The sequence below is a fragment of the Lutra lutra genome, chromosome 2 (genome assembly GCF_902655055.1).
Source record: "Lutra lutra chromosome 2, mLutLut1.2, whole genome shotgun sequence".
Classification (NCBI taxonomy): Eukaryota; Metazoa; Chordata; class Mammalia; order Carnivora; family Mustelidae; genus Lutra; species Lutra lutra.
The window spans coordinates 150,536,657-150,558,752 of record NC_062279.1 but is presented as its reverse complement, the minus strand read 5'-3'; the positions used below and the strand labels follow the sequence as shown (position 1 = coordinate 150,558,752).

Sequence of the window (22,096 nt, the reverse complement as noted above, 5' to 3'; positions counted from 1 at the left end):
TTTATAAAACAAATGTTTAGGGGCGCCTGGGTGGCTCAGTGGGTTAAGCCTCTGCCTTCGGCTCAGGTCATGATCTCAGGGTCCTGGGATCGAGTCCCGCATCGGGCTCTCTGCTCAGCGGAGAACCTGCTTCCTCCTCTATCTCTCTCTCTGCCTGCCTCTCTGCCTACTTGTGATCTCTCTCTGTGAAATAAATAAATAAAATCTTTAAAAAAAAAAAAAATGTTTATAAGACAATTCTAATTTTATATTTTAATTTGTGTCGGTTGGGTTTGTTTTGTTTTTTACATACTATATCAGTATTACAGTACAACATTTTGGTATATCATGCTGAAAACTGTTTTGCAACTAAGTGTGAATGATTCAACTGTTGAGAGACCGTTGCTCTAAATCAGCCTACCCTGATACTCTGAAATTCTCATAGGCACTTTCCCTCTTTATCCCTTCCCCCTAGTCCCCTCCTCCAACACCCAATAAAGAAAAGAAATCTGTTGCAAGTTCCTATCAGTTCCTTCTTTGGAATTTCTCTCAGAAAGATAAAATACGGGATGAGGGAGGAAAAGACCGATTCTATTTTGCAGGGAGGAAGATAGTGCCCTTGTTGCTTTATGGTTGAGTTTTATCTCATTCTGTTCCACCTTCAGAATTTGTATCTCTTTGTATAGCTTCACTAGCTTCAAGAAAGAGTTACTTTTTAAAATTCTGCGACAAACTTATTAAAAAACAGCTAGAAATTTGTTTTTGAGATAAAAAGGAAAACCTTGGGGAGGACAAGTGAGGCAGGGTTAAGAAGCTTCTTGTATTGTTTAACTTCTCCACAGGAGGAGAACACTGGAGATTTGGAAGAATTATCTAAAACAGGTTCTAAGACAAACAGCACTGCTTCAAGGGCCATGGATGAAAAAGGTGAGTATACTATACAGACTTAGATGAATTGTTTTGAGATGAGACTCATCTCTCACCAGGCTTCATAGCCTAAACCGCGCCGACTTGTTTGCCCTCCCTTGAGAATGCACTTTATACTCACAGGGCTTGGGAATCATTTTGAATTTGGGTCTTAACCCAAAGTGTGCTTCTTATCAATTAGCCAGACTCCTGCTTGTTAACTTCTGTGGCATAGGCCCACGATGACATACATGTGCATGTGTGACTGGGGCAGTGCAGGACACCTGGGCAGGTGTGGTGGCCATGTGGCTGACTGTGGTCCCCAGCCCTGAACAGAGCTTTGCTGTCTCTGCAGACGAATACAGCAGTGGTGAAGCTGCTGGCGAAAAGACAGAGCAGAATGACGATGACAACGTGAAATCTCAGGAGGTAGGGGATGTCTTTTTTGTATCTTCCTGTTCAGATATTTAAGTACTAATGGCAAATAAAATGCATTAAGTGCTATTACCTAAAGTTTTTGTCAAGTGCTTTTGAAGTAGTTCATTTTTTTAGTGCAGTGGGACACCCTTTCATACTATGCATTTTATCAGTGTCTGTTTGATTAATTTTGGTCTCTTCATTTGCATTTCATCCAAACATTTGTTTGAGACCTATTTCTGTCAAGACTGCATAGGATCAGCCCAGAGCTGTACCTCAGTTGTTAAGTCACGTTCCTGTCCTGGCAGTGGGGCATGGCCGAGTCAGGCAAGTGTTTAGGTCAGAGAATCGGGCTGCTGAGCCCTGGAGTCTGGACAGGACAAAATGGGGGCAGCACAGCGGGATATGCAGAAGGCCTACAGCTGATGCCCAGTGGAGCCCAGTTTTGTGAGGCCAGGTGGGGGATTCCTGGAAGGCAGCAGGAACAGGCCAACCTCCAGCCCTGCCCCTCCCTGTCTCAGGGGATTTGCAGGGAGCCCAGTGCAGGGAGGAATCCACTGGCCTGAGACAGGCCCTAAATCAAGGGAGACAACCTATACAACAGACACATCTAGATAACCATTACCAAGTTTGTCTGACACCCTTTTTTAAATTTTATTTTTAAATTCAAGTTAGTTAACATGTATTATTAGTTTCAGAGGTAGAATTTAGTGATTCATCAGTTGCATGCAACACCAGCACTCATTCCATCAAGTGCCCTCCTTAATACCCATCCCCCAGTTACCCATCCCCTCACCCACCTCCCCTCCCACCACCCTCAGTTTGTTCCCTAGAGTTAAGAATCTCTTCTAGTTTGCCTCCCTCTCTTGTTTTTATCTTGTTTTATTTTTCCTTCCCTTCTCCTGTGTTCATTAGTTTTGTTTCTTACATTCTACCCAGTACAACTTCTTAATAGTTCCTATTGTTTTCTCATACTTCTGTATGAGAAGTTCAGTGGCCTCCTTTATTTTTCGTAAGGGATAACATTTGGTCACAAGTGACTAGGACTAAATCCAAATTTAAATGTGCATGCATACCGATTGCCGAAGTCAAAGTGGACACAAAATGCTCACTTCGATTACCTCATCATAGTTTCACAGTACAGTTCTCAGTGTTTGTCAGGTGATGGAATGCACAGAGAGAAATGAAGCACAGGGGTCATGTATTATTTTAAGTGACAGGATCGGAGACCTCTGAGGAGGGAACTCTAAATTTTTATTGCTTTTTTCCCCCTCCCTTTCCCCCTTAGGAAGATCAGCCAGTAATTATTAAAAGGAAAAGAGGAAGACCTCGTAAACACCCCTTAGAAACAGCGTTAAAAACAAGTGAGTATTTTTTGTGTTTTCGGTTCACACGCAAGACATTTTCAGGGGGTGCCTGGCTGGTAGAGTGTGCACTTAATCTCAGAGTCGTGAGTGCAAGCTCCATGTTGGGTATGGGGCCTACTTTAAAAAAAAAAAAAAAAAAGACATTTTCAAACTGATTTTCTAAGTGAGATTTTTATTTTTTGCTTTTTAGAAGAAGACTGCAAAACAGATACTGGCATTGTCACTGTAAGTAATTGTAACAGATGAGAACTCTGGGAGTTCTTGACCTGGATAGTGTATACTGCAATATTTGCATTTTCCACTACTTTATTTTTTCAAATATTAGAAAAGTATTAAAAGAATCCCTTAAATAAAACACTGAATAACCATTTAAATAATTTTTCAGTTACTAATGTTTTACATAAACAGTCTTCAGTCTGATCCCATCCTCACTTATGAGTTTGCTTATATAAAAATTATCTAGGGACTTAGCTTCTTGTCATCCTTGATTAAAATACAGAAAATGGTCGTTTTTATACGGTTTTTAGGTAATTGCTTCTTTATGGAAATCTCTAGTGTGTCTCACCTCTTACTACTCTCTGTAGAGTTCCTCTCAACAAACATACACTGATTTCAGTGCAGGAAAATCCTCAGTGACACTTTATCTTTTTAAACTTTATCTTTGACTCTGAAGTGTATATTCAGCAAAAATCATTGTATCAAGACTTCATTGCATGACAGCATTAGTAGAAGGACAAATATATGTCCAGTGTCCTAAAAGCAAATGAGGTTCCAGCCTCGGCTTTGCCACTTACTCCCAGAACTGTGATGCCGAGCTGATCATGTGACCCTCTTAAAGCTCCTATTGGACATAAAGTAGCATAAGAATACCTATAGTGCTCATCTCAATAGAATTATTACAAGACAGCAAAACGAAAGCACCATAGGCAAACACATTTGTCAGCACGTAAGACAGCATGGGGAATATGAGCAGTGGCCTGGCTGCGTCACCTCCTGTGCCCCTCTCCTAGGGTTGCAGTGGAATGGCTGGGGAAGAGGCTCGTGGGAGCCCTGATTGTCTTGTGGAAAGACCATGTGTTCAGAAGCATGGCATCTATATTTGCTTGGTATTCTTAATTAGCTGCAAAAGATAGGTTCCAAGTACTCTGCCTCCATAATAGAGGTCCTAAACCTGCCTTGCAGAACAGATGACTTTCTTTGTGATGATGACTAACTGCTGACTTCAGTTTTTTGTTGGTTTAAATTTAGGTAGAACAGTCTCCACCTGGCGGCAAACCAAAATTCACACAGACAGGTGTGTACCTAGAGCATTGCTCTGCATTGGATCCAAGGAAGGGGTGGGGGCAGTTGGCTATTGGGGAAGGTTTTAGAGTTTCATTGTTTTGCCATGAAGTGGATTAGAAGGTTGTCCTTGTAGCCCTGGGAGACTACAGCTATTGGCATTTCTTGTGATCTGAGCTCTTCTTGGTTTTGGAAGTGTCTAAGAAGCCTCCAGAGAGGAGGGTAAAGGCAACAAAAAGTAAAATGGGGATGACATTGCTGTGTCCAAATCATAATTTACTGGATATGTTTAAGGGAGAAATAGATCAGCCTGGGAACTAGGCACTCTTACCAGGAAGTTAGGAATTTACTCAAGAGCCTATTGTTCTCAGAAAAAGAAGAATTTTGAAAGCAGCCTGTGTAGTTTCTAAAGCCAGAGTGCAAGAGATAAAACTGTTTCAGTTATTTTTTGTCCTCATTCCAAGGAGAGAAATACTCCAAAATGTTGACAATGATTGGCCCTGGGTGGTTGGATAATGGGAACATTCCATGTTGTTAACATTGCCTGAATTTTCTGGAATTTTTACAATGTGTATATATTAATGTCTTGGTTAATTAAATTTTTTTTTTACATAAAAACAGCAAGACCGGGGCACCTGTAGCTAGGTTGGTTAAGCAACTGACACTTGATTTTGACTTAGGACATGATCTCAGGGTCGTGAGATCAAGCCCCATGTCAGGTTCCGTGCTCAACAGGGAATCTGCTTGAGATTCTTTCTCCCTCTCCCTCTGCCCTCAACACACACGCTCTCACTCTCTTTCATAAAATCTTTTTTCTTTTTTAAAAGGCAACAAGGCCTTTTGGTGAGTTTTAAAGTGATGGCATAGGCAAAAAAGATGAATGTGACACCTGTTTGGGGTAAAATAGTTGGTGCGATCAGGAAAGTACGTACATAATCTCACCAAGGTACAGCAAATACGTAATGTGGAAACCTTTCCACGTAGTTAACTGTGTGATCTTGTGATCATATTTCAGTTGTTCTTGTCTCTTGGAAAATTAAGGTTGATTTATTATCTTTTTTTACAAGGGGAAATTTTGCTTATGTTTGGTTTTTAACCAGTTTTTATTCATAATGTTATAATATTTTGAATCGATACAACGAGAAAGAATTATAAAGAAACCTTTATAATTGACCGCCCTTTAAGGACTGTAATTGGAGCTGTGCGGGTATGTTTGGGGTTGGGCAGCACTTTTCCAAGTCTGGGTAATGGTGACCAGTTACGACAGGCTTCTTCGCTGTGGCCTTCTTGGTGTGACTCTTCTGCCCACATCAGTGTACTGAACCTGCAAAAAGGGTGATACATGGACCTCGCCACCAGTGAGAAGTACCTTTGGGTTGTTGAGTGTCTAGGGAGCATCCCTGAACTTTAATTTCAAACAGTGCATTAAACTAAACTTCATTTTTCCCCAAGATACATTGTCAGAAAATTGTAACTTCTACAGAAAGCAAATATATAAAGAATAGGCATACACAACCTAAAATAAGTTAGATATGTACTTTTCTAATTGCTCTGATGTAACTGTTTATAGTCAAGAGAACTCTAGCTATTGCACTACTTATTAGTCCTGTGACTGAACAAATTACTTAAATCAAGTTACTTGAGTCTCGTTTTTCCTAACTACCAAAGGGATATCATAATGGAGAGGGAGCTACATAAGATATCAGTGAGATCTGTAATCCTGACCTGTGCGTCCTGGTGTGGTTTGAGGGCTCCGCAGATGTCCCTTTCCTCCTCTCTTTCTGGGTGCAGAGTATTTGATCTGAAAGGGACCATACAGGTGGTCTGACCCTTTTATCTTATGGATAAAAACTGAGGCTTGAAGAATTTAAGTAATTTTCTCAGATTGCATAGGTTATTTGTGAAAAGTCTGAAGTGCAAATCTGGAGGTCCTGACTTGTATTCGAATGTACTTTCTGCTAGGTATTCTCACTCAAACTCTGCTTGCCTGATACAAAATAATGATAAATTGTTAAACAGTACATTAATCAGCACTGGTACATTCAGAGACAATAAGGCAGACTGTTGAAAAGTTAATTTTATACTAAGAGAGTGTTAATGCAGACATTTTCCTTTTCTTAAAGATGAGTCCAATAAAGAAACCACGACCCTACAAGAAAGAGGTATAAGCAACGTAAGTGTCAGTTTTCTTATCAAGGTATGTCCTTTAGGTACTGAACAAGGTATGTTCAATTAACCATCCTTTCAACTTTAATTTTATTGCTTCCAGGACGATGGTGAAGAAAAAACAGTAGCAAGTGTGCGTCGGAGAGGAAGAAAGCCCAAGCGTTCACTCACTCTGTCAGATGATGCTGGTGTGTTTCTGGCACATTTCTTAATTGCAGGGTCTTATCATTTCAAAATCCCCTTTTTTAAGAGTTTTTCTCTGGATAAGGAAAAAATCCAGTGGGGCACAGTCAGTATTAATATTACATAAATATGTGTGAAATGACTCTAATCCCATGTCAGAAATGGTACATCCCAGATGCTTTTCTGAGTACATGTGAATTTCTCATGAATGCTGGCTGTGAACTGCCTAAGTAAACTATCCCAAATGTGTTTGAGATTAAGTTAAACAGTTGTGAATTGCAAGTGCTGAAACAAAAGGAAATGGAAAACCACTTCTTCTGCCTCCAAGTCCCTAATATCCTACATTCTAAACTCCATGACTCTCCTTTGGAAGTGTCTTGGGGAATTGTACAATCCAGGTGTTACCCTTCTATTTGAACAGAATCTTCAGAGCCAGAAAGAAAACGCCAGAAATCAGTTTCTGAAGACACTGAGGACAAGAAGGACCAGGATTCTGAGGAGGAAGAGGAGGAGGAGGAAGAGGATGAGCCCTCAGGAGCCACTACAAGGTCCACCACCAGATCAGAGGCTCAGAGGTAACGGGGGCAACAGAGAGCTTCCACAGGCCTTCACCACCTTCTCCATCAGACAGCAGCTTTGCCTTTCATGTGATTCTCTTTTCATTGACTCACTCGTGCCACAGTGTAAGCCATTTCCTTTCGTTTTATCTTAAGCAGAGAGCACATGCTCTTAGCCCTTGGACACTGCAGTTCTTCTTGGAGAAACCCGCCTTGCATCTTAAACGATTGTTGAGGATCACACCAGGCTTTGCCAGGTTCAAAGTGCCTGTTCAGTGAAACCCATTCAGTTCCTGTACAGATATTTATTGAGCCTCAGTAGCTATCTCAGATACTATTCTGGGCCCGTGGGTGAAAGCAGGTCCTGTGTATACAGAACAGTCCCTACATGTAGCACGCCCGGGTCAAGTGCAAGAGAAAAGGCAGGCATACCCATCACCATCATAGGATGCTTGGAATTCTGCAGTGCTATGGAATAGGTTGACATGTGAAATTGCCCATGTGCAACCATGTTTTACTAACATAAATTAATTTCATGTTTCCCAAAGTTTATTCTGCCAAACCCCAGTATGACCAGAAGCCCCTGGAAAAAAAGTGCCATGGTCAAATGAGTTTCAGGAATGCTGGTGAATTCCTTTTCCTTCTTAAGTCACAGCGCACATTAAAATATTAAGAGCCTGGCATAGTCCTAAAAGAAAGAAACCTGTTTAACTTTGAACAAATATTATTTGCCAATTATACCCCAACCGGTACCCATTAATATCAGTGTTCTTTTCCCACTGCCCATTTTGAGACATGTTGCATCCGTTTACTGTTTATCAATCTACTAAAGCAAAAATATTTTCCATTTCCAAGGTGATTCAGAAGTTGTTGATTTGGTATCATCTTTTGTCGTTTCATTAGCCATCATTAATCAAAAAGTTCAGGGACATTTATTTCATGAGTATCACTTACTATATCTGTCACCGAAGTGTAACAGTAATAATGTCTTGTGTTTATATAAAGACTTAAAATCAGCCTATTTCTGTTCACTTCATATTTGCATATTATTAGCCATTCATGCCATGGTTTGATTTCTCAAAAGAGTCAGATTTTAGAGCCACAAGACTTTAAGAGCTCCCACAGCTGAAGGTAAGGTGGGGTCCCATATTTGTTTTTAGATGGAACAACTCAAATAAACGGAAGAGACAGAAGCAAGTTTCCTGCTGATGGGAGAAGCTGGGGGTGCTGGAGCACACCCCCGCAGTACCACCACTCCTTAAACACCCACACAGAGGTCACCCAGGACAGCAGGGCCCCACTTCAAATAGTTTTGTAGGCCAAAAGGCCCCACTTCAGATAGTTGCGTAAGCCACAAGTAGTGGTGAGGTTGCCCTGTTAAACTTCCTTCTTTGAAAACAAATCTTATTTGACCTGTGATTCTGTAAACACCTAGACTGTCAGTACTCCTCCTTAACGGACCTTGAGAACTTTTGATTTGCAAATGGATCCTTTTCTCTTTGTTTAGATTCGTCAGCATCAGTTTCGGTTCCTGGGCTCTGGCATCTTCCTCATTGCAGATTCTTAGGGTTGGCTGGGGTCTTTATGGGTTACTGCCTCACTGTCTGCACCAGCAGCTCCTCTGCAAAGGTCTTTCTGCTTGCAGGTTCCTTGGGGACAGGAAAGCCTCCTTCTCCTCAGCATTCTCTTCCTTGTGTCCAGTAGAAGTCGGCCTCCCTGAGGCATCTGCTCTTATTCTAGTTCTGCTCTTGGGGCTTCTCTGCAGCATTTCCCTGAGCATTGGAGGGCAGCTTCCAGGTCTTCTGTTTCGATCCCCCTCCTCACTCCTGTTTGTTCCAGAATTTATCTGCTCTCCTCTGTAAGGAAGCACAGGTTCTGCACAGAGCGTGGGCTGATGAACTCAGAAGAGGGTTGCCCCACCTTATCCTGGGGTACCTGCTTCCACATGCACCCAGTCTCTGTTCCCTTGCTGGACCTGCACACTGGCTCAGCAAGTCCTTTCTCTTAGAGTTTCATTGGCAAGCCTGCTCTTCCATCCCCTAGTCCTTGTGCAGTTGCCTGCCTGGACCAGTTGCAGGGTCTGACCAGCTGGCCTTATGAATTGTACTGTTTTTTACTATCCTGGCCCTAGTGAGCACTTGAGGAATTGTCATCTTGTCCACCAGTGTATTGTTTATTATCACAGAGTCGTCTTTCTCTAAAATCATGACAAAATACCCTGCACAGTAAAAGCAAAGACACCGTCATGCAGGCAGTTAGTTGTGGATGACATCGGACCTACTTTTTACCAACAGTCCAGAAAACCAACCATTTTCTGCTTTTTTTGTCCCCATTCTCTGACTCACCCATGAGGAGCGTCGTCCTTTCTGAAGTGGCCCTGGGCCTGGCGTGTTCAGTATACCGCTGCCCGGTGTTTTTGTCATCTGTTTCAGAAGGCATCATAGCAAGCCATCAGCACGTGCAGCATCCACGTTTGGCAGCCCAGAAACCATTTCTGCTAGAAATCGCCAAATATTAGCAAAAGAGAAGTTATCTACCTGCGAAAAAGTTAGTAAATCTCCCCCATTAGGAAGGTAAGTCCCTGCTTACACTTGAAGTCAACTTTAATCTCCAGAGACTATTTTTGGTACGGTAATGTTTCCTTCCCAAATTCCTTTAAGATTTTTCTCTTGCCACATAACTGTCTTGGGATCATTGGTTTCCCAAATGGAAACCCACTCCAGAAGGCATTGGGGCCGCAGAAGGAATCTCAGGCCTCGTTTCACGCCCTCCTCCACAGACTTGCCCTTGAGCTTTGTGAGCCTTACACACGGACTCCTGTCCACCAGGACCAGAGGTGAAGCGTGTTTCTTCCCGAGTGTCCCAGGTCCAAGTACTTGGCTAAAGCGGCACAGCATGGCCAGTTGCGTCACAGCCCAGAATCGTTTCTGTTTTAGCCAGCATGTTAGAGAAGCAGTGGGGTAAACAGAGTAAAACAGCCACTTCCAGCTCAGCCCCTGGCTGGCTCCCACCGTCTACAGCCTCGTTCATCCTACCACTTCCCACAGGCTGCGCCCAGCCCTCCTTTGTGGCCTTGGCTTATGCTGATTCTTGAGTGCCCTTGCCCCAGCTGCTAGCAGGCCAGGCACTGCCATCCTTCCCACTCCCTCTTTAGGAGGCCCCTGCTGCTTTAGTTCCTCTCTGTCCTTCCTGCAGCACTACCAGCCTGCTGTGCACAGGATGGTGGTGTATGCCGTCTCTGAACTCTAAGCTTCTTTCTTGAGATGTGAGTCTTGTCTTACTTTCTGTACATTATAGCATCGACAGAGCTAAAAGACTCTTCACAGTGTACAAAAACAGTCATGATCTTCCTAGCATATGGGTAATGTAGTATGTGTTATCAGCCCCATGTTCTAGAAAGGGAAGCACAGTAAAGTGCCAGGCATCTTTCATACGCATTCTCCCACTTAATCCTCATTAAGTGAAATGTCATATTTATCCTTATTTTATAAGTGAGGGAAGGAATCTCAGGAAGGTCTGGTCCATATTTCTCAAAATGGAATTGCGGACCAGTTGGGGAAACTCAGTGCTAAGATTCTGATTCTGTAGGTCTGGGTGGGGCCTGAGAGTCTGCATTTCTAGTAGCTCCCAGGTGATGCTGGTGCCGTTGGTCACAGACCACACGTAGGGTGCAGGAAAGGGCTTGGGTGACCCCCCTGAGCTCAAACAGCCCGGAGGATGCACCCTGACCCCGAGCTGCTGTCCCCTGCTACATGGAATCTTGCACAGCACTGGCATGCCCACTGCTCTCCAGCCCTTCTCGGTACATGCATGTATGTTGAAACTGTATCCTATGCAGCACCGAGTGACTCGGTTCGAGTTTACTCACTTGTGCCGTCAGAACAGTAAGAAGACCTGTCTTATCAGTGCAGCTCCATCAGTCCATCTCTTGCAGTCTGGGTTTTCCAGGCCTTTTCCTTCATGGATAGAACTATGGCTGCTTGCTGATATGTGCCTTCGTGCAACATACTGGGGAGAGGAAAAGGAGTAATACCCAGCAGTGGCCCTGGAAAAGGATCCTAACAGGGACATTCATCCATGACTTGGAAGCTTTTTTGGCACCACTCACACTAAAACTCTGTTTCGCAGTACACTTGCAGAATGCTCACATTCTGCCTCTATCACTGCAACAAAACTTGCATATTGTTCAAAATAATGACTATAGCCTAGAGCTGGCAAAAGCCAGCAGGTAATTGACAGTGGTAAGCACTCTGTTGAAGACACAGAGTGCTGTGGATATCCAGAGAGCATCTTACTCTCTGAAGGTGAGGAAGGCTTGGAGGGCTTGCTTTTGAACTGGGACTTAAAGACAAGGATGTCTGCTAGATGGGAGGTATGGGGTGATCTCTAAAAACTCACATGCCAAAGCATGAAAATGTGAAAGAATGTCCTGTGTTTGGGAATGGCCGTATTTTGGCAGGACTGTATCCCAGAGTGGTTTAGAAGCTGGGGCAAATTATAAAGGACTTCGTGAATTCTCAGGGTGATGATCCAGAGGCATCAGATAATCAAGAGGAATATACGTATAAAAGATAAACAGGACAGTGACTTGATTCATTGGGGTTTCTGACAGGTAATTCTGGCAGATGGGAGAGCAGGGGTAGGCTGGTGGCAGGGAGATTGGCCAGAATGCTGCTCTGAAATTCCCATGCCTTTTCTAACATTGCCGGCTCTCCTCCGTAACACTGTCCCATGAGACCTGATCAGGCACCACTCAGACATAGTCCACAGTCCTCTATTCCCACTGGTCGCCTCACCTTGGGCAGCATGTGGAGGACTGACTGGCTGTTGATTGTTTTGTAGATAAAAGAACTAGGACCCAGAGAAGAAGGTAGATTTGACACAGGCCGGCACCGGGAGTGTGACCAAGCTGGAACAGGAGCACAGGCCTCCAAGCTCCTCTCGGGCCATTTGGGTGTGAGCTGGTCAGCAGATGACCAGTTAGCACTGTTCTTCTGTAGTCTCCTCTTCTATATAAATGTGACCCGGGTTTTCCCTTCCTGGCTCTCAAGTCAAAAACTTTCCCTGTTTTAAAGAATTCCCAAATTATTGAAGCCACTCCTTTCAGCTCTTACCACTATCTTGATTTTGGTTTACTCCAGATCGAAGGCCCAGCTCTCCCCTTCTAGCAAGCGCAGGAGGGAAGCCAGCCCTCCCGGAGCCCGAACCAGAGGCCAGCAGAGGGTGGAAGAAGCCCCCTCGAAGAAGGCCAAGCGGTAATCCTGGCCTCTGCTGCCCCTGGCTTGTTGGGGACACAGCCAAGAGAAGAGAATCAAGCCTTGGGGCCACAGCTTTTTTTTTTTTTAACCAGGGAAAGGACATGCATGTGCTCTAAGTTCCTAGGTGCAAGCTTTTTCTCCTTCTGTTTTAAACAGCTTTATAAACTATTGTTCATAGAAGATATTATGTACATTTATTTCAGATAAAGAAAAATAAGTTTACTTTGTATCTGAACTCAAAACAAAGTAGTTGTATATTTTAACATTTGAAATTGGGATTTCCCGATGTGACACATCACTAATGCAAACCCTTCCAGCCCATCATACACCAGGCTGCCTACTGGTAATCTGTGTACAGTATATAAACATGTAAAAATAGGTTGTATTTTACTCTATGTATGATGCTAATCAATGAACACTTTATTTATTTTACAGAGAAAACTTATCTGTGAACTTTACTATATATCTGTTTATTTTATTTTATTATTTTTTTTTTATAAAAAAAGGGGGGGTTTTAAATGCTATGCAGTCATTAGTAGAAATGTTTTAGGATGCTGCCTGCCTAGTAACTCTCTGAATATGATCTGGCAGGAAATACAGAATCTTCTCGCATGTATCCAAGTGAAGTAGTTTAGCTCAAGAAAGGGTCTGCATTGCTTCTCTGTTCACAGTTGTGACTGTTTTTAAGAATGTAACTTGTTTTTAGATTATGCTCACATCTGTGACTTTACTTCCAGCCCCACTGGTGTGAGAGGTTCTGGTTCAGGTAAAGTTACATCCTGTCACCTGCAGCAAACATGCCTCTGTCGTTGTTCATTCTTCCCCTCTGTGCTTTTCTGAGGCTTCTGCCCATTCTCTTTCCATATTGTCCTTTTCAGTGAAGGGAAATGCATCGAGATTAGCTCACTCATGTCTATCGAGCTTCTGGATTTTATGTTGTTTTATATGCAGTTATTTCAAGATAGAAACTGGCTTTATTGCCAGATTCTTTTTTAGACATGTTTTAACTCCCATATGAACAAACTGTCCAACTTAAGTTTTTCATAAAATTAAATTTTTCTTAAGATCAAATTTGTCTCTAGCAATGATGTGATGAGTTGCCAAATAATTGAGATTATTTTAAAATGTTTTGTTCATATTGTTTTATAATTAAAATTTACATTCAGTGTGTGTGAATTTTTTTTGACTCTTAATGTAAGGTGGATATTTCTGTCATTTTACATGGTTTCTTACAAGATTTTATATATAAATTATAAAATGTTTCCAAAACTTGAGTGGTAAGAATTTTTTTTCTATATTTTAAATTTTCTCCCTGTGGAAACCATTTCTTCTCTCCAAATACTTGGTCTTAGGTATATTGTTCCATTTTCACATTCAAGTATGAGTCCATGATGGCCTCCTGGTAAAAGTGAATGTTGGATCTGGAAGGGACCTTGGAGACAAGGAACAAGATGAATTTAACCAAAGCCCAAAAAGCTAAAGTGATTTTTCTTAAAGTTGGTCAGGAGAAGCCAGAGTAGGTCCCCAGTAGGTTCCCAGGCTCCAAAGTCCTTGACCAACAATCTCTGCCCTGTGAGTGTGAGGTTGGTTACACACCTGAAGATGTGTTCTCAGTGTGTTCAGTTTAGTCACGCCTGCTCTGAGCATACAGGGACCAAACAGTTGGGTTGTGAAGATATGTTACCTCTTAAAGTTGGAACTAAATATTGACACTGGAGTAATGAATTTTCTGGTGGGAACTCAACTAGACCATTTGGCTTCCAGTTGTTCTGAAACCCAGGTAGGAAAGAGATACCATCCTAGGGGGTACTAGAACTGCTGCAGTTTCTGGTCATCATGATAACTCGGTCCTGCTAGTATTTAGTAGAAGGAAGGTCAGGAAGGCTACACCTTCTACGCACTAGACAGTCTTTGCCTCCATAGAAACATCTATGCCAAATGCCCGTAGCTTCCCCCTGCAGACACACTGAGAAACAGTCCAGACCATTGCCATACTTGCCACTGCCTGGTCTCGGCTCACTGCTCCCCCATAAACAACCTGAATGCAAGGGGGAAAGCAGATGGGCTGTTGTTCGGGTTGTTTATGGAAGAGCAGTGAGCCGAGACCAGGCAGTGGCAAGTATGGCAATGGTCTGGAGTGTTTCTCAGTGTGTCTGCAGGGGGAAGCTACGGGCATTTGGATAGATGTTTCTATGGAGGCAAAGACTGTCTAGTGCACTGTAGAAGATGTAGCCTTCCCAACCTTTCTTCTGAGAAAAAAGCAGGGTTTTGGAGGGGAGGGAGGTGGGGGTTAGGTGAGCCTGGTGGTATGTATTAAGGAGGGCATGTATTGAATGGAGCACTGGGTGTGGTGCATAAACAATGAATCTTGGCACACTGAAAAAATAAACTTAAAAAAGTGATGGGACTAATTCCTCTTCAGCTGAAGCTGGTAGCTTACAGGCACAGTCCTTCCCTCCCTACCTCAGGCCTCTCAGCATTACGACCCTTGGCCACCACTGCCACCACACCACCTAGACTTGCTAACTATGGCTTGTCTTAAGCACTCCAACTAGAAATGGCCATCGTGTGACATTCCTCTACCTGACAAGATCTCACACTCAGAACAGTTGGTGGCAAAGTTGAGACTAAACTCTTCTAATGCTCAGGTCAGGGTTCTTTGTGTGAGACCCCATGAGAGGGAGCACTGATGCACCTCGAGAGCAGGCCCACCAGCTTAAAGACCATCATCTAGTGGAGATTTACCCCAGACATGCCTTGCAACTTATAAACCTAACCAATTTGAGATTGGGGGGTTGGTAAGTCGAATTTGGAAATACTGAATAGGTTTGCTTTCTGTAATTTTATTTTCATGTCTTTTATTCACCCTATGTGCAAGAGCACTTCACCACATTTCCCAAAATTACTACTTATCTATCATTCTATGATTGAGTCAAGAACAAAGCAGTTTTCATTATTCATGGACAGACACTTCTCACAGGGGAAGGAAATGGTTCTAGAGCCTCCATCTTCTGACTGATGAGCTCCTGTGTCATGCCCAGCACAGGGATGCAAGTCTCGAGGGGTGACAGCCCCATGAAGCAGGCAGCTGTGCTGCACTGGGATTGGTGTCCAGTCACGGGGCATGCTGGGGGAAGAAAATCTTCCTGAGGGAAGCTGGTGAAGGACTAACTCCTGACAGATGAGGAAGACTGGGTTTTTGGTTTGGTTTGGTTTTAAAGTATAAAATAGAGTTTTAAGCAAGGTTAGAACCTAGAGATGAGGACATTTTGGAAACTGAGGATCAGAGAGAACTAGAGGTAGTGACATGGGTTACTTTTACCACCAAGTCAACCTTCCAGAAACTTCTGGAGAAAATCCATACAGATAATCACTATATAGCTCTACGTCACACAAAATACTAGTCCCAAGAACTACTCCTCACACTGCAGCCCTTCTGCAATATTCATGGGACACATTAGTAGTACACATAAATTTCCAAGAAATCAGGTTAACTTTTTCCATCCTTACTAAACCTAAAACCCCTGTTTCCTCACCCCATTTGTGCACACACAAACTTAACATCCATGGACATTGGTGATACACAAAACTTTGAAAACTACAATCAGTTGTGAACAGCCTGTAAAGGTGTATCAGACCCCCTACTTTACAGTTGGGGGAGGTGAAGCCAAGAGGTTCTAGAACTCACTGTTGAGAACATACGCATTATACATGCTAGGACTGGAACTGAGATGCTGTGAGTCTCGTCAGAGCTCTCTCCACAGAGCAGCTTTGCCAGTGCCTGCCACAGCAGGATCTGTGTGACCTGTGGGCGCACGTCAGCTACCATTTTGTCACGTTATCTTAGTTGTATGCTTGACTTTTTTTTTTTTTAACAAATTATATGAAATCTGAATGTTGCTCAATAATGGTATTTTTGTTCTCAAAGTAATGTCCTAGTCGTAGGGGAAAAAAAACAACAACAACAACCATAGGCAACGATGAAAAAAAATCACTTTTATAAACTCACAAGTCAGATGTATTATTTCTTTGATAGCCAAAGACTTTTCTATTCCTCCAGACTTTTCTATTTAATTAAGTCCAGAACTCATATACTGTATTTCATCTCATCTAAGATGCTGTTGACAGTACACTTTATATACTCCTAAGGGGAAAAAAAACTAAAAGTGTGACACAAAAATTAATCACAGTCTCACCAGATGCATGAATCCATCATATCCACTTGCTGTTGCTTTGAAATGTCTTTCCTCTATTCCAGGGGATTTGATGATTCCTCTCACCATTAGCTGTTTTTTTTTTTTAAGATTTTATTTATTTATTTGACAGAGAGAGATCACAAATAGGCAGAGAGGCAGGCAGAGAGGGAGAAGGAAGCAGGCTTCCCGCCGAGCAGAGAGCCCGATGTGGGACTCAATCCCAGGACCCTGAGACCATGACCTGAGCCGAAGACAGAGGCTCAACCCTCTGAGCCACCCAGGTGCCCCACCATTAGCTGTTTGACTGGGAATGCACTGGATAATACCTTTGCGCATATATCAGGAACAAAATGCAACAGCCTCACTACCCTGGAATATCTTCCTTTCTTAGGTCTCAGAAGATCCTTGGTTGTTACATTGCAAGAAAAGATGAGATCACAAGTATTTCTTCAACACTGAGTATTGGCCTCCCTGATACAGAATGTATTTCTTGTTGCCAGGTTCCTGTGTACACAGTACTCCTGGTTTGTTGCCAAATTATAATGAAATCTATTTAAAGACATTTTAAGTGGTATTTAAAATCAAAGCGCATAGAATCAACGATGCACATAATTGACAGTAATATCAATAGTTAGAAACAGGAACACATGACAATGGTGATTATAGCCTAAGTGCTGCTTGTTCAGTAGCAATTTTAAGATACTTTCTAATTTCATGGGTGTTAAACTGTGGAAAGAAAAAGTGTGCATTTGAATTAATGAAATATGTAGATACTTCTTTTATACAAAAAAAAAGTGGTTACCTATCTACCTTTTTATACCCTTTTAAAAATATTATACAACTTTATGTAATATTTTTTAAATGATTTTAACTTTAAAATTTTAAAATTTTGATTTTAAAAAAAATTTTTAAATAGTATACAACTATATGGAATATTTCTTATAATCAAAAAGATAGAGAGCTTTTATATATATACATATACATATGTATATATACAAGTAGATAATAAAAATATTGTATATCTAATATGTATATATAAGCATAGATATATGTGTATATGCACACAATATAAGATTATATATATATAATGTATATATGTATATATAATATATGTATGACATATTATATAAACAACTGGTTTTTTTAAATCCCATTTACCTACCCTTCAGCTTGAGACAGAATAATAGCAACATCTTGGAAGCTTCCACATGTCCCCAAGGTTACCAACACTTTAGATACAAGTTTATCATTTTAACTACATATGTATACAACCCTACCCATTTTAAGTTGTGAATGTTTATACACCTTACATAAATAGAATCATATTTTAAGGATCATTTGAGACCTGCTTTTTCCTTTTATACCGTGTTTTGGAATTCATCTCTGGTAATGGGTATAGATCAGATTAGTGCATGTTCACTACTGTCTAGTATTCCACTGAAAGCCAGCATTGCGACATACTAAAGCCATTTCATTGCCTGGTCCTGGTCTTGGGGCTGTTCCCGGGTAAAGAGTGGTGCTGTTAGTATTCTATGAATATGTTGTGGACAGACCTTAATATCATTGTACATACAAAAAATTCTATCTGTAGGCACACTGAAATAAGCACAAGACAAGGCTGGTTGCTGCCCGAGGAGACCATAAGCCTGTGAACCAGAGGACCAGGTCAGCCATCCACTCTGTAGGCTAGAAGATCAATATGTCCCTCTTTTCCACACCAAGACATACCCAGCTTTCTGCTTCAGGGGTACAACTGCTGATGTCCAGGGTAAGCATGTTTTCAGCTTTGCAAGGTAATGTCAGAGGGTTTCCCAAACGTTTTAACCACCTTGTACTCCCACCAGCTAGGGACTTCTCTCCGTTGACATTTGGTAAATTTAGGACTTCTTGATTTTTGCCTATTTGGGTTTTTCATTTGCACAGGTTTCAAGAAGATCGAATATCTTTTCATGTATTTATTTTCCATCTTATTTCCTCTTCTGTGAAATGCCTGTTCCTGGCTTTTGTTCATTTTCCCATTTGGCTCTTTATGTTTTTCTTATTGATTTGTGAGAGTTCTTTATATATTCTTATATAAAGATATAAATATAGCGGTGCCCGGGAGGTGCCGTTAGTTAAGCATCTGACTCTTGGTTTTGGCTGGGGTCTGATCTCAGGGTTGTGAGATCGAGCCCCATGCCAGCCTCAGTGCTCAGCCTCTGTGGGTTTCCTTTTCCCTCTTGCTCTGCCCCTCTCCCTTCTGAATAAATAAATAAATCTTTACAAAAAGATATAAATATATATCTCTACGATTTGGGGCAATAACCTTTGTGTATATGTGTCATAAATACCATGCCCTCAAACACGCACACACACCACACACCACACACATGAAACACCACACACATACCACACACACACACCACACACATGCACACACACCATACACCACATGTACACACATATATGCACACACCACACATACACACTGCACACATGCAGGCCACACATACACACACACCATATATGCACTCAGCACACACACACATACACGCACCACACACATACACACACTGCGTACCACACACGTGCACACACATACACACCGCACATACACACCACACACATGCACACACATACCACACATGCACACACATACCACACATGCACATACACACCACACATGCACACCACATGCACACCCCACACACATGCACACAATACACATATTATGTGGTTTATCTTTCACTTTCTTTGTCGTACTTTTCGTGAACAGTTTTTAATTTGAATGTAATTGAATATAAATTTCATTTTGTAGTTAGCTCTTGCATCTTAATAGATATTCTACAAGTTTTGACGTTTCGCCTCTCACATTTAGGGTATGGAGAGGAAAGCAAGGGCTGTATTAGCATGAGACCCAGGCAAGCCAAGTATATGGAGAAATCGAGCCAAGTTCTCCCAGCCCAAAGCCAGAAGGCCTCTTGCTGAAAACAGCTCCCCACCTACTGTCTCTTGGGTCACGCTCCTCCAGTGTCAACTGGCCTCCCCCTCATCTGGGATCCTCTACCCACTGCCTCAAGGATGCCCTTCACTCATCTCTTGGGTCCCCTAGGCCTGTATCATACATCTTCAGCTGTTGTTTCCTCCCCTATTTCGATGAAGCAAGAGTAGCATTCTGAGAAATGGCCTCTGTAATAACATGAAGGACCAACTGTCAAATCAGACTCATCTGTAACAGAGCTCTTACCCAGCATCACGTGTTACTAATTAGGTCAAGGACACGCGTAGTTGCTGGGCACAAAGGAAGCACGGAGGTCTGGGCCAGGTCCTACCCCCTCAGTCCCTTCTCAGCAGGACACCCATGTGCCCTTATGAGTGCAGGTCTCTGAAAACCCCCTGCAGCTCTGTTATTTACAGGGAAGGAAGATGTTTCAATCATGCAACAGCCCTCCTCAGATGATTACATGGCTTGTGTGACCTTTTCAGGGAGCTATGCCCATAAATCACAGATTCCAAGCGGGGATTGTTTGTTCTGTTGTTGCTATAAGCAACCCTGGAGGGACCAGGTACATCCTGCCAAAAGCATTCCCTATCAAGTCTCCCACAGCAAGCACCATCACTTGTCCGCCTGGGGCCCCTCGTTAGCAGATTTTTAAGAACTTCCAGCTCCAGGTCACCTTATTTCTTCCTCGGGGCATCTCTCAGTATCGGATAAAGACCTGATGTTATTCATGTTCTTCCTATGACATTATAGCAAATCATTTGAGGCCTGTTTCATCCTGGTTCAGTCAGCTATGAGAAAACACATCAGTTACTGTAATGAATAACTCAATCTAGGGAACTGGCTTTGATTCACAAGCACCAGAGTGACACAGATGGAAAACAGAGTAACATCAGACAGCCACCATCACCACTGTGTGGCTTGGGAAGCACAAAGGCAAGGTTGTGACTGGCAGGAGACAGAAAGAGAAGAGTTCAGGGGCTCAGACTCAGAGGGGTGCTGCCCGTGGGGCACTGGCCCCCCCGACACAGGACAGGGAGACCCATTCCAAGCAAGTGGGGCAAACTGGAAACTGAAGTCAACTGTAACCCATCAGCTGCCACCACTGGGGTGAAGAAATGTTGCAGGAGTGGCACTAACAAAAGAGTGAGCCAACAGGAAGCAGCAAGCCCCTTCCCCAGCTTCAGCCTTTGTCTCTTTTTAGTGCCTCCAATGACAGACTATAGAGAGCCAGTGGGATAGGCAGGAAGCCGGGCTGCAGAGAGCTGGTTCTGAACCACCAAGCTGAGGAGTCCTCCTGGCTCAGAAGCTAAGAATTCATAGCTTAAGCATTATCAACAATAGCTGGGGATGCCTGGCTAGCTCAGTTGGTTAAGCATCTACCTTCAACTCAGGTCATGATCCAGGGTCCTGGGATAGGACCCCACTTTGTGCTCCCTGCTCAGCAGGGATCTGCTTCTGCCTCTGCCCCTCTCCCCCACTCATGTTCTCTCTCTCTCTCTCTCTCTCAAATAGATAAATAAAATCTTTAAAAAAAAAAAAAAAACGAAAAACAATAGTCAAACTATGAAAAAGGTCAAGTGGCCATAGACAGATGAATGAATAAAGATGAGGCATCTGTACACAATGGACTATTACTCAGCCATCAAAAAGAAAGAAATTTACCATATGCAATGACATGAACAGAACTACGGTGTATCATGCTAAAGGAAATAATACAATCAGAGAAAGACAAATAATACATGATCTCACTCATATGTGGAATTTAAGAAAGAAAACAGATGAGCATATGAGGGGGCAAGAAGGAAAGATGGAAACAAACCATAAGAGACTCTTAACGATAGAGAATAAACTGTTGGGTTAATGGACATAGATGCCTGGGGGATGGGCTAGATGGGGGATGGGCATTAAGAGGGGCTCTTGTTATGATGAGCACTGGCTGCTACATATAAATGATTAATCACTGAATTCTCCTCCAGAAACCAATATTGCACTGTATATTAACTAAGTAAAATTTAAATAAATAAATATTTTTTAAAAAGCACAATAGCTTAATAATTGGCACATGCCACACTTCTGACTACTCACCCCCCACACCATGCATACATCCTGAAATTTCGGTACAGGAATGATAGGTGGCTTGTGCATTTCCCTCATTCTCTAGCAAGCTCAGCAATGCATTTAAGTCTGCAATCCAAGTGTGTATCACCTAGCATCTGGGTGTTTTGCTGCAGTAGGGCCTTGGTAAATTCCTACTATGGCATGCTTTCTAAAGTGGGGACTCCAAATACATGTTTCAAATCCTCTGCAGAAATCGCTGGTGTCCTCATTCACTCACTTTATATCTCCTGAAGGATCAGCCTCTCTGTGAGCTTCTAATAAATGTGTTCCTTATGACCACTAACAGAATCCTTGCAATATTTTTTTTTAATATCATTTTTTCAAAATGAGCTTATCATCAAAACGCGGACTTGTTTTTATTTGTGGAAACCAACCTGTCGGTCTTCACCAAGCCTTACTTGAAATAGTCAACATTTTTTTTCAACTGAAAGGAAATACTCCACAAGAGCTTGCCTTTTCCTGTTTTGGCTCATGTGTCCCTCTTTACCCTCAAACATTGTTGTTCACTTCATCTCTGTCAGTTTCAACTCCTCTGGTCCTTTTCCCAGAAAACACTACTGGAGTTTAAAAGGATATAGTTTGGCAGCGGAGGGTGCCTGGATGGCTCAGGTGGTTGAGCATGTGACTCTCGATTTTGGCTCAAGTCATTATCTCAGGGTCGTGGGATCGAGCCCCACTTTGGGCT

The 22,096-nt window shown here is 42.4% G+C and overlaps 1 protein-coding gene and 1 non-coding gene across 6 annotated transcripts in view; both read left to right on the top strand.

Moving 5' to 3' along the window:
• The window catches only part of BOD1L1 (biorientation of chromosomes in cell division 1 like 1), a 54,747-nt gene extending 41,467 nt beyond the window's left edge, over nt 1–13,280 (top strand). For 2 of the 5 annotated variants that reach the window (XM_047718899.1, XM_047718898.1), the window contains exons 18-27: nt 822–906; nt 1,241–1,314; nt 2,591–2,666; nt 2,860–2,894; nt 3,918–3,963; nt 6,074–6,123; nt 6,220–6,304; nt 6,721–6,874; nt 9,289–9,429; nt 11,998–13,280. In XM_047718899.1, the coding sequence (XP_047574855.1) occupies nt 822–906; nt 1,241–1,314; nt 2,591–2,666; nt 2,860–2,894; nt 3,918–3,963; nt 6,074–6,123; nt 6,220–6,304; nt 6,721–6,874; nt 9,289–9,429; nt 11,998–12,115 (864 nt within the window). In that variant the 3' untranslated portion in view covers nt 12,116–13,280. The remainder of the gene's footprint in view (nt 1–821; nt 907–1,240; nt 1,315–2,590; nt 2,667–2,859; nt 2,895–3,917; nt 3,964–6,073; nt 6,124–6,219; nt 6,305–6,720; nt 6,875–9,288; nt 9,430–11,997) is intronic. The other 3 variants (XM_047718902.1, XM_047718901.1, XM_047718900.1) reach the window with 2 other exon arrangements.
• Nucleotides 13,281–22,005: 8,725 nt separating this feature from the next.
• On the top strand, nt 22,006–22,096 carry TRNAE-CUC (transfer RNA glutamic acid (anticodon CUC)). The gene is given in 2 exon segments: nt 22,006–22,042; nt 22,061–22,096. It is a non-coding gene; the product is annotated as a tRNA-Glu (tRNA).